Source organism: Geotrypetes seraphini, chromosome 1 (assembly GCF_902459505.1).
Source record: "Geotrypetes seraphini chromosome 1, aGeoSer1.1, whole genome shotgun sequence".
Lineage (NCBI taxonomy): Eukaryota > Metazoa > Chordata > Amphibia > Gymnophiona > Dermophiidae > Geotrypetes > Geotrypetes seraphini.
The window spans coordinates 122,155,702-122,168,619 of record NC_047084.1 but is presented as its reverse complement, the minus strand read 5'-3'; the positions used below and the strand labels follow the sequence as shown (position 1 = coordinate 122,168,619).

General features: G+C 42.9%; 1 protein-coding gene across 3 annotated transcripts in view; it reads right to left on the bottom strand.

Annotated features, from left to right (window-relative positions):
- LOC117357152 (cyclic AMP-responsive element-binding protein 3-like protein 4) overlaps positions 1–12,918 on the bottom strand; it is a 183,784-nt gene that overhangs the window by 127,259 nt on the left and 43,607 nt on the right. For all 3 annotated transcript variants that reach the window (XM_033937519.1, XM_033937526.1, XM_033937510.1), the window contains exons 2-4: positions 10,888–11,025; positions 9,097–9,412; positions 960–1,075 (exon numbers count right to left, since the gene is read on the bottom strand). In XM_033937519.1, the coding sequence (XP_033793410.1) occupies positions 960–1,075; positions 9,097–9,412; positions 10,888–11,025 (570 nt within the window). The remainder of the gene's footprint in view (positions 1–959; positions 1,076–9,096; positions 9,413–10,887; positions 11,026–12,918) is intronic.

Genomic DNA, 12,918 nt, shown 5'->3' with positions numbered 1-12,918 from the left:
TAACAGTGGCCAACTGAGATCACAAGTACTAGGCAAGATCCCAAGGAGTAAAACAGGTTTTATGCTGCTTATCCTGAGTGAAAAATAAATTGGTACTGTGGAACTGAGATCCAAAAAGGGCCAGGAAAAATTTGTTTTATGGCCTAGAGGTTTTCATTATAGCAAAATATTTGTAAGGCTTATTTGAGGAATGAGGACCTTTTCTCCTTCGAAAGCTCATCATAAAATGCACTCAGGTTTTTTTCTTTATATTTCCCTGCACCAGAGAATCTACGATAGTGTAGCCCGGCTAGGGACAGGGTAAACTTCAGTGCTGTGATAACATGGTAATTAATGATGGAACCTGTCACCTTTGAGTGTCTGCAGACATTTTCACTGACTTCTACCAAGCTTAGACAAAGAGGCCAAAGAAACGATTTTCTTTGAGAAGGGCAAAACAGGGACGTTACAGGTCTGTTTTAAGTCTGGGAATTGCTCTACTCCCTCAGAATTTCTTCATATTCATAATAAGTATTTATGTATTATTTACCCTGAGTTTATAAAATATTCATGTACATTTAACCAAGGAAAATAAAGGACTAAATAAAAAAAATATTAGTGAAATTCTGAGTCTTGATGGGGAGAATCACTTTTTTAAGACCATTTGCAGAGTGGTCAGTCCTAGAAATAAACAGTGGATTTCCCCAAGCCCATCTTAATAATGGCTTTTTTAAAACCCAGCTAAGCTAATTGCTTTCACTATATTCTACGGTAACAAATCCGGAGTTTAGATAAGTTACTTCTGCTTCCATCTCAGCAGCACATCTGGGAAAAAGAGACATCTTGCAATTTCTCATTACATTATTTCTGTCTTTCTATATAACTCAAGGTGGAATACAAATATACTTCTTTAGGAATAACGTGGGAACCTGGGATAGGAAGGAATGCGGAGGCACAGTGTCGCATAGGGTCCCTCATACCTGCTTTGGAGTCTTCAAGGTAAAGTCCTCCATGCATACAGCAACAGGACTGGTGGACAGACACGCTTCAGGATAGGTGGACAGAGACTCATCTGCACAATCTGGCACCCAGTCCTCTGTGAAAGAGAGAGAGAGAGAGACCGAGATGTAAATAAGGATACTGTGGAAGAGAATAAACCATCACCTAAATCAAATTTTACAAAGATCCATGTTTGATCCAAACACAGTAAAGCCAACCAATCCCCTAAAAATAATCTGTCCCAATAAAGTACTTCATTTATCCACAGTGGAAGCAAATCAAAGTCAAAAGACATCTACACCCTCCTACATTTCTCTACTTAGACTGCTGCCATCGAGATCCTCTCTCACCAGACCATCTGGAGTGGAAGTGTAGCATTTATTGTTCAATTGAATGTTGTGTCTACATATTCTGTTTCTACATGTCTTTGTGGTTTTTCTACTCCCCCATTTTTTATTGTATATCGCCTGGAACTCAGGATAGGTGTTCAATAAAATTTTTTTCCCCCCAAATTCTTTATTCATTTTTCCATCTTACATCAAGTACACAATATTACATCATTTACAACTTGTACATATCACTTGAATTTCGTTCTATTATCATCTTAAATACATCAATAGATCAATAAATAAATAAAACTTGAAACTTACCCCCCTCTTCTATTAAATTGCACTAGCAGTTATTACCACGGAGAGCTGCGCTGAATGGCCTGCACTGCTCCCAATGCTCATAGAGTTCCTATGTAACTCTGTTACTCTGTAAGTCTAATAACAAATCTGTAATTCTGACAAATAATTGTAAATCTGCCTGTCTATGCAGACCCTAATGTAACTCAATGTAAACCGCCTTGAACTCGCATGGGTATGGCGGTATATAAAAAAATAAAAAAAAATAAACTATTGTGACCCTGGGCAAGTCACTTAATCCTCCAATGTGAGCCCGCCAGGACGGATAGGGAGTGCAAGCGTTTTAGATAGTAATTTGGGGGTTTAAAAGTTTCTCTCTTCTGTGAGACCTTCTGCTGGCCCAGTTGAGAAACCCCTAGCCTACCTGAACTGGCTCCCCTCCTCCATCTCCACGGATCACATGACAAGGATGTCATGTCATGTCTGTCTGTCCAAGTTAGACTGTAAGCTCTTCCAAGAAGGGGCTGTATTAAATGTCAAAATGTACAGCACTGCGTACGCCTTTCAGCGCTATAGAAGTAATAAATAGTGGTAGTGGGAACTGTGACCTATTTATCCTTACAACCCAGAGTGCAGTTTAATCCACTATAAGCCAGCTGGACTTTCTAAAGAATCTTAAGTTAGCAATTCATCCTTTAACAGCTGCAAAGATTTTGGAAAAAAAATACAAACTCCACCACTGGAGACATATAGTCCAACTTTGTGAAAACTAAATTTAATGTCCAAACTGACAGCCATGGGCAGACATCACTATACCATAAAATAAGGGATACTTACAGTATATGGGGTTCCCCAAACCATAGTGACAACTGACTCTAGAATTTAGGGTCTAAGCTCCCTACTAGATTTCTTTAATTTTAATATCTGATCTTACTATCCCGACAGTTGGGCTTTGGAGAGAGAAGGAGGGAAGAGAGGATTCACTTTTTTGTATCATAGAAACATGATGGCAACTAAAGGCCAAAGGGCCCATCCAGTCTGCCCATCCACAGTAACCATTATCTCTTCCTCTCTCTAAGAGATCCCACGTGCCTATCCCACACTTTCTTGAATTCAGACAAAGTCTCTGTTTCCACCACCTCTTCCAGGAGACTGTTCCATGCATCTACCAGCCTTTCTGTAAAAAAGTATTTCCTTAGATTACTCCTGAGCCTATCACTTCTTAACTTCATCCTATGCCCTCTCATTCCAGAGCTTCCTTTCAAATGAAAGACTTGACTCATGCGCATTTACATCACGTAGGTATTTAAACGTCTCTATCATATCTCCCCTCTCCCACCTTTCCTCCAAAATATACAGATTGAGATCTTTAAGTCTGTCCCCATATGCCTTATTACATTACATTACATGATTTCTATTCCGCCATTACCTTGCAGTTCAAGGCGGATTACATAAGATTTATCAGGAGGTTACAAGAATTGTAATTAACTTTACATAAGAATTGTCGGGAACTTGAGGTGATACATGTGGGGAATTAGAAACATTTTAGATTTGAAAGGGGTAGAGATTGTGGTAATGGAGTTTGGGAAGGAACTGGTCGTGTTAAATAGGTTTTATGTATTTTTTGAAGAGTAGGGTTTTAGTTTCTTTTTTGAAGATTTTGTAGTCTGTGGTCGAAGACAGCAGATTGGTGATTTGTCTGTCTAGTTTTGCTGCTTTGGTGGCCATTAGATTGTCATATAGTTTTCTTCGTTTGACATTTTTGGTTGGCGGGTGTGTGAATAGTGAGTGGGTTCTTCTGTGTCTGGTTGAGGTGGCTTGAATTAGTTGGTTTTTCCAGTAGGTTGGGCTTTCTCCATTAATAGCTTTGAATAGTAGGCAGTAGAATTTGAAGTGTACTCTTGCTTGTTTTGGGAGCCAGTGTGAGTTGTGGTATGCTTCAGTGATGTGGTCATATTTTTTCAATGAGTAGATGAGTCTTAAGGCTGTATTTTGTATTGTTTGTAATTGCTTTATCATGGTCGCTGGGCAGGGGAGGTATAGTATGTTACAGTAGTCTATTAGTCCAAGGATAAGAGATTGTACCAAAAGTTGGAACTATTTCCTGTCAAAGAATTTTCAGATTTGTCTTAGGTTTCTCATAGTCACGAAAGATGCTTTTATTACTTTGTTGATTTGAGGTTGCATGGTACAGCCTCTTATCAATCAGTACTCCAAGAAGTTTTAGTGTGGGTTGAATGGGGTATGAGATCGAATTTATTACTAGATTTGTTAAGGTTGGAGTTTTGCTGTTTTCTAGGAAGATGAAATTTGTTTTGTCGGGGTTAAGTTTTAGTTTGTGTTCAGTCATCCATGTTGCTACTGTTTCGAGCGTTCTGTGTATTGTGCCTGTCATGGTGGGTTCTGAGTGGTCGAAGGGGAGGAGAATGGTGATGTCATCTGCATAGCTGTATGAGGTTATGCCATGTTCATCTAGACAGGAGCTGAGGAAGGCTATTTATAGGTTGAATAGTGTGGGAGATAGAGGTGATCCCTGGGGAACTCCGCAGGGGTTGGACCATGGTTCTGCTTTTTCTTTATTTGTTTTAACCCTGTAGGTTCTGGATTGTAGGAAGCCTTTAAACCATGAGAGAACCTTGTCTGAGATTCCTATGGAGTCTAGCATTTGTAGGAGGATGTTATGGTATACCAGGTCGAAGGCTGCAGAGAGGTCTAGTTGTATGAGCATGATTTTCTTTCCTGTACAGAGATGTTGTCTAGCTGTGTCCATCAGTGTTCCTAGTAGGGTCTCGGTACTGTAGTTGGTTCTGAAGCCAGACTGTGTGGGATGGAGTAAGTTGTGGTTTTCTAGGTATGAGGTTAAGGTTTTGGCTACGAGGCCTTCCATCAACTTGACTACAGACCAGTGAGTCTCACATCAATAGTGAGCAAACTAATGGAAACCCTAATCAAACACCAATTAGACACGATCCTTAATGAGGAGAATCTACGGGATCCCCGTCAACATGGATTTACTAAGGGGAGATCCTGCAAATCCAACCTGATCAGATTCTTTGACTGGGTGACGAGGAAGCTAGATGTTGGGGAGTCCCTGGACATCGTATACCTGGACTTTAGCAAAGCATTCGATAGCGTACCACACCACAGGTTGCTAAGCAAGATGAGTTCTATAGGATTGGGCGAGACATTGACAAAATGGGTTGGGAACTGGCTTGGAGGTAGGCTTCAAAGGGTAATGGTGAACGGCACCCCCTCTGAAATGACAGAGGTGATCAGTGGAGTGTCCCAAGGCTCGGTCTTGGGCCTGATCCTATTCAATATCTTCATAAGTGACTTGGCAGAAGGGCTCCGAGGTAAAATAACATTATTCGCCAATGACGCCAAGCTAAGCAATGTAGTGGGCAAAAGCACAACGGACAAAAACTCAATGCCTGACAACATGATGCACGATCTACTCCTACTGGAGCGCTGGTCTAGGACCTGGCAACTCAGTTTCAATGCCAAAAAATGCAAAGTTATGCACCTGGGTAGCCAAAATCCATGCAGGACTTATACCCTTAATGGTGAGATCCTAACAAGAACGGTAGCAGAGCGAGACTTAGGGGTGATCGTCAGTGAGGACATGAAGGCTGCCAATCAAGTGGAGAAAGCTTCATCCAAGGCAAGACAAATCATGGGTTGCATACGCAGGGGTTTCGTCAGCCATAAGCCGGAGGTCATTATGCCATTGTATAGATCTATGGTGAGGCCCCGCCTGGAATACTGTGTGCAATTCTGGAGGCCGCATTATCGGAAGGATGTGTTGAGGATGGAGTCGGTCCAGAGAATGGCCACCCAGATGGTCTCAGGACTCAATGATCTCCCGTACGAGGAACGGTTAGAAAAATTACAGCTATTCTCGCTCGAGGAGCACAGAGAGAGGGGAGACATGATCGAGACGTTCAAATATCTCACGGGCCGCTTCGAGGCAGAGGAAGATGTCTTCTTTTTCAAGGGTCCCTCGGCAACAAGAGGGCATCTGTGGAAAATCAGGAGCGGGAAACTGCGAGGTGACACCAGGAAGTTCTTTTTTACTGAAAGGGTAGTTGATCGCTGGAATAGTCTTCCACTTCAGGTGATTGAGGCCAGCTGCGTGCCTGATTTTAAGATCAAATGAGATCGACACGTGGGATCTATTCACAAGGTAAAGGTAGGGGAGGGTCATTAGGGTGGGCAGACTGGATGGGCCGTGGCCCTTATCTGCCATCTGTTTCTATGTTACAGTGGGATTGAGGCTATGGGTCTGCAGTTGGTTGGTTAGTCCTTCGTTCTTTTGGGGTCTTTTAGTATCGGAATTATGATGATTTCACTGAGGTCTTGTGGGAAATGTCCATCTGTGACTAGAGACTGTATCCATTGTAGGAGCAGGGAGCAGAATAGTGTGCTTGAGGCTTTCAGTAAGAATAGGGGGCAGTGGTTGAGTTTTTTGTTGTTTTTTTTTATTGGTATTTGATGAATCGCTTGGCTGCATGGCTGTATTTATTATATAGTTTGTTGAAGTCTGACCATTGTATGGGTGAGAAGTGGGACCAGGTTCTGTCTGCTGCCACTGATTCTTTTTCTGTGGGGGGAATGAGGTCTCTTCTATGTGAGTGGGAATTTCATTGAACGTGGCTCTGATGTTTGTGATCTTGTTTTTGAAGTATGTGGCTAAGAGAGTGGCTGGGGGAGGGGAGTTGCTGTTGGCTAGGTAGCATGTGGTGTCTGTGAGATCTTTTAGTAGCTGGAATAGCTTTTTTGTATCTTGGAGTCCTTCTCCTATTTGCTTTGAGTAGTATGTCTTTCTTTTTTCTTTCAGTTTGTGTTTGTATTTTTGGTTCATTATTCTCCGTGCTGTTTTTGTGGATTCTTGGCTGCTTTTTCTCCATTTTCTTTCTAGTTGTCTGCATTGCCTTTTGAGTTGGAGTAGTTCGTTGTCGAACCACTTGTCTGTGGATTTTGGTTTTGGGTTTTTCAGGGATTAGTTTGTCCAGGGTTTCAGTACTTAGATGGTTCCATTGTGAGATGAAGTCTTTGGGTGTGTAGTATTGGATTATGGTGCTTTTGTCCAGAATGTGATGGGATCAATGTGTCTGTGTTAGTTGTACGTTATTTTTTGAGTAATTGGAATGCTTTTGTTATTGGTCCAATTGATTTCGAAGGAGTATGTGTAGTGATCAAACCAGAGGGAACGGTTCCATTTTCCGTTCGGATCTCTGGTTGTGTGGGTTGTTGGGACATGTAGGCTGCGATGTCGAGTTGGTGTCCTTTTTCGTGTGTGGTTTGAAGATCTAGGATTTTATATGTTAAGGCCTCGAGGTATGAAAGTAAGGTTCCTACATGTTTGCAGGATTGGTTTTCGAGGTGGAGGTTGAAGTCTCCTAGGATTAGGATGTATGTTGTCATTAATGAGTTTCAATATATAAATTCTTCAAATATTGGTTTTGCTGTGTTCCAGTTAAAGGTTATGTAGCAGAGTATGCATGTTAGTGTTCCTTTGAGTGATGTGCTTGAAAGTTGACAGGCTAGTAAATCCATGTATGGGTTGGTTGTTTTGTCTTTTATTTTTAGGTTTATGGTGTTTCTGATTATGATGGCAATTCCTCCTCCTCCTCTTTTATTTTCTCTGCAGACCATTGTTAACTTGTGGCTCTTTGGGCAAATTTCAGTTATTCTGGGGTCCGAGTCCGAGATGAGCCAGGTCTCTGTGAGGAAAAGGCAGTCTAGTTTATCTTCTTCTATCCAGTTTTTTATGCTTTCTGTTTTGGGGCCTATGGCTCTGATGTTCACATATGCACATTTGAGAGTGGTGTAGTCTGTTGGTGTGTTGTGAGTTGTTTTCGGGTATATGAGTGATCTTTGGTAGGGCTGTTTTTTGGTCTTATATGGGTTTGTCAGTTTTCTTGTTGATTGTGGGGTGGGTTGGTATGTGTAAGTCTGATAGTTTGAGTTTCAGTCTGTTGTGGGATGCCAAGTTGGTTGGGTGATTCCCTTGGAATTTGCTATAGTTGGTATTAGAGAGATGTGGTTTGCAGTTGCTTTCCAGTTGGTTAGGAGCAGGGTTATTAGTAGGATGGCTTGTGGATATTTTGGTGGTGTGGTTCTCATGGTGGTGCTAAGTGCGGCGACTATTGTAGTTGTGGATAGAGGCAAGACCCGTCTCGGACCGTCGATGTAAGCGGGTTGAAGGGTTCGGAGAAGGCTTAGTGACTAGCAGCGGTGGTGAGGGATGGAGTACTCTCTCACGCCTGAGTCCCATCTCGGTCAGTGGAAGGGAGGTGGCAGGGTCAGGAGAGGCAGGAAGGTTCAAATTTGAGTCGCTGAGCCTTCCAACCGGCTCAGCAACCAGTAGTGGTGGGGAGGGTGGAGAGCTCTCCCACGCCTGAGTCCAGTGGTGGCAGGGTCAGGAGAGGCAGAAAAGTTCAAATTGAGTCGTTGAGCCTTCCAACAGTCTCCGCAACTAGTGGTGGTGGGGAGGGGCGGAGTGCTCTCCCACACCCGAGTCTCGTCTTGGTCCATTGATGGAAGAGGGTTGCGGGTTAGGAGAAAACAGGAAGTGTTCAAACTTGAGTTATTGGGGGGGGGGGGCGGAATGTTCTACCATACCTGAGTCTCGTCTTATTCCTTTGATGGTAGAGTGTTGCAGGGTCAGGAGAAGGCAGGTGATCAAACTTGAGCCGCTGGGGAAGGGCGCAGTGCTCTCCCACGCCCGAGTCCCGTGATAGAGGTGGTAGAGATGAAGACCACACACCATTTTAGTAGCCTTCCTCTGGACCAACTCCATCCTTCTTATATCTTTTTGAAGGTGCGGCCTCTAGAATTGTACACAATATTCTAAATGAGGTCTCATCAAAGTCTTATACAGAGGCATCAATACCTCCTTTTTTCTACTGGCCATACCTCTCCCTATGCAACCTAGCATTCTTCTAGCTTTCGCTGTCACCTTTTCAATCTGTTTGGCCACCTTAAGATCATCATATACAATCACACCCAAGTCCCGCTCTTCCGTCGTGCACATAAGTTCTTCATCCCCTAAACTGTACCGTTCCCTTGGGTTTTTGCAGCCCAAATGCATGACCTTGCACTTCTTAGCATTAAATTTTAGCTGCCAAATTTCAGACCATTCTTCAAGCTTCGCAAGGCTTTTCTTCATGTTATTCACCCCATCGGAAAACAACAAATTCTTAATAATACTGTTTTATACTTGGTTTATTATTGAAACTGCATAAATAAATCTTGTAAAAGCTGTAGTAATTCAAATTCCAGAGAAGCAGTAAAACATCTCTGATCCCATGGGGAAAACATGAATTGTCACTTAATCTTAACAGGATCCTATAATAAAGTTTCTTTTCTGGGTTACCATTGATGATAGTTATTTTGTAACTGTGAAGTTTCAGTTTCATTACACCTTTAATGTACTACACAGAGCATTATACAGATTATAAAAGATTATGACAAAAGAGAGAGGCCATACCTAGATCAATGAAGACATCGCCTTCTGCTGTCTCCCATCGAACACTTTCCAGAGCCATTCCATCTGAGCTTTTAGCGTCTTCCTGGAGCGAATAATTGTGATCGAACTGTACGACATCTGATTCTGCTGGACTGTAGAAATGTTTGGGACTGTGAGAAAACGGCACATCCCAAATTCCAAGGCTGGAGAATGAGTTATCTTCAGAAATTCCGCTGTCACTACCGGGAGGAGAGTGGCTTTGCACGATACCCGAATCCTCTTCAAAAGGAGCAAGGATAGAAGACAAAAAATCTTCCATTTCATCCTCACCCATCATCTGTGGAAAGACATTTTTACAAGGTGAGTGAAACACAGCATTCCCACTCCCTGGCCTAAAGAGCTTCGTTCTGAACACAGCATCTTTCAAAAAATCTCCAAAATGCATCCTTCCCTTTCTAAACACCCTACAAACCCTTATCCACACATTCTCTCACCTCCTGCAGCACGTCATATGATTCCCAATGAGCCATCTTTCTTCATTACAATAGAATGTCTTCAAAACTCAGCTGCAGGCTTACCTCACGCCCCTTGTCATGCTTTCACATAACTGCCCTTCTTAACTTATTCATAGGCTATTAGCTTCCGCATGGTGTTCAAGCTTTCCTTTCAATAGACGTACAAGTGCCTCCTCTTTCTTCATAAACCACCCCCCATCACGCATTCCACTCACTACAAATTAACTCTCCAGAACTCAGCACCGAATAGAGGCCGACTCACCCTCTCTCCACTGCCAAATCAATCCTTTCTATTTCGTTGCACCATCCCTAGACACCATGCTCCCCTTCTCTGGCTTTACTAAAATCCATTTGAAAAATCCACCTTTAATATTCAAATTTCACTTCCCTGATGCTCCTCACCACAGCCTTGTGGGTTTTAAGCATTTCTTTAATAAATCTCTTTTTCCCTAGAAAACTTGTTTTCTTTTGTTTCTTCTTCAATGGCATTATTAATTTATTAGGACTTGCTAAATTGCCTTTATCTAACAGTGTAGGTCAAAGCGGTTTACAGAGAAGAAACAAGAACTCTATTAACACAATAGGAAATCGATATCCATTCACCCAGACGAAAACAGTTTGCAGGGAGCGTCATCCGCCCCAACTACTCCAGGGGGTCATTAATTTTAGTCTTATGTTAGTTGGCAATGGTATAATAAACCATCCATTGGACCATTTGGTGTTTTTTTACACTGAAATATTGCCTTGATTTATAGCTTTCTTTTTTCATTTTTTTGTGTTTTGATCTGTCTTTTTATGTTTCTGTAAAAGGTGAAATTATAAATAAGGAAGTATCGGTTGGGTGCCACTGCTAGCACCTTCTAGTTTTGTTGTGGATAAGGATTTTTGGGTGATTTGTTATATAAAGATCAGATACAGAAATTGTCTTTTGGGAGCCTTTTACTAAGCTGCAGTACTGAATCTTAAAAAGGGGTACTGTGGGTGAGGCAAGGCAGCCTGTGAATTTTTATTTTCTGGGAAGGGGTGGAGAGCGGCTGTGACGGTGCTAATCACTTAGCACATGGGACACCGCCACAGGGTCAGCGCATGAGCCCTTACTGCCTACACAATGGGTGGTAGCAAGAGCTCATGCAGTAATATTTTTAATGGCCATGCACTAATTATACAATTATCGCATGGCCATTAATTCCAGAAATAGGAAAGCTGGCCTTGGCGTGCGGGAAAGACAAGGCCACTTTTTGCTTCTCTTTATTAAATTTCCCAGACTTGATAGGTAACTGCAAGCAGGAATTCTTACCTCCTGCGCCTGGAAACCCCAGTCATCAGCTGTTTTCACCCCTTCCTCCAGAGGTTCAGCAGGGGGAAACTTATTTTCCAAAAGGAACTCCAGTAGCTCCTGGTCCCCAAACTCAACCATCCCTGGGGAGAAAGACATCTGAAAGAGAAAAAACAGAGCCTGTAACAGCACTCCAGCAAAAGGCAAAGGAAAGTGTGTGAGAGAGAGGGTGGGAGCTAGCTTTGAATGTTTACTTATTTTATTTATTTATTTATTTTATTTAATTTCTATCCCATCCTCCCAGTAGCTCAGAACGGGTTACAAACAAACATTCATAGTGGAATGCATTTGGACAGTACAAAGACTATACAGCAACTTAAATACAGGTCAGGAATGGCGAGGAGGGTATAGAAAGGAGGGGGGAATATAAGGGGGTCAAGGGATGATTGCAGTTGGAATTTCAGTTGAAGAGGAGAGTCTTTACTGCTTCCTGGAAGGTCATCAAGGAGTTCTATAGTATGATTTGCGGGGGGAGTTGGTTCCAGAGATGGGAGATGAAGTGGCTGTAGGAGCGCTTGCGGGCGGTTTCTGACAGGAGGGACCTTCATGGAGGATGCATAGGCGTTTCTCTGTTTCAGAGAAGAGGAGGCGGGTGGGGTGTACAGGATTAGCTTGGGGTGGTGGCGTAGATTCTTTTATGTGCTATTACCAGGGCCTTGAATGCACAGCATTGGTTGATCAGGGGCCAGTGCTCTACGCGGAGGGCTGGGGAGATGGGGTCGTGGTAGTTGAGATTGTGTAGGTGGTGGGACCGCTACTTTTCAACATATTCATTAACGACCTGGAGGCAGGAACAAAATGTGAGGTTATTAAATTTGCGGATGACACCAAACTATATCGCAAGGTAAATAACATGGAGGACTGCGAAGATCTCCAAAAAGATCTGACAACACTGGAAGAATGGGCCAAAAAATGGCAAATGAGTTTCAACATAGGGAAGTGCAAAGTCGTACATATAGGGAAAAAACCCCCGATGTTCACTTACAAAATGGGGGGATCAGCGCTAGGGGTGAGCGACCTTGAAAGAGACCTGGGAGTGATGGTAGACACAACATTGAAGGCGTCGGCGCAGTGTGCAACAGCCTCAAGGAAAGCAAACAAAATGTTGGGTATCATTAAGAAGGGTATCATGACCAGAAAGAAGGAAGTCATCCTGCCACTGTATCGTGCTATGGTGCGCCCGCACCTGGAGTACTGTGTTCAATTCTGGTCGCCGTACCTCAAGAAGGACATGGAGGTACTTGAGAGAGTTCAAAGAAGAGGAACTAAGCTAATAAAGGGTATGAAGGACCTCTCATTTACTGACAGACTGAAAAGGCTAGGGCTTTGCTCCCTGGAAAAGCGGAGACTTAGAGGAGACATGATAGAAACCTTCAAGATCATGAAGGGCATAGAAAAAATAGACAGGGACAGATTTTTCAAATTAAGGGGATCAACAAGTACAAGGGGGCACTCAGAGAAATTGAAAGGGGAGAAGTTTAGAACAAACGCTAGGAAGTTCTTTTTCACACAGAGGGTGGTGGATACATGGAACGCGCTACCGGAGGATGTGATAAACAGGAGCACGCTACAAGGGTTCAAAGAAGCTTTGGATAGGTACTTGAAAGACAAAGGGATTGAGGGGTACAGATAAGAGTAGAGGTAGATTATAGGGATGGGATTAGAGGTAAGTTATAAAATTAATCAGGGATCACTGTTCAGGCACTAGGCCTGATGGGCCGCCGCGGAAGCGGACCACTGAGCAAGATGGACCTCTGGTCTGACTCAGCGGGGGCAACTTCTTATGTTCTTATGTTTGCTGTGTTTTGTACAAGCTGTAGGTGTTTGAGATCTTTTGGCCCACTCCATTAAATAGGGAGTTACAGTAATCCATCCTGGAGAGAACATAAGCGTAGAGGAGTTGGGCTAAGTCAGGTTTGGAGATGTAAGGTTTGATCTTTCTCAGTTGGCGAAGGTAGTAGAAGGTGGTGGAGACTATTTGAGATATGTGGG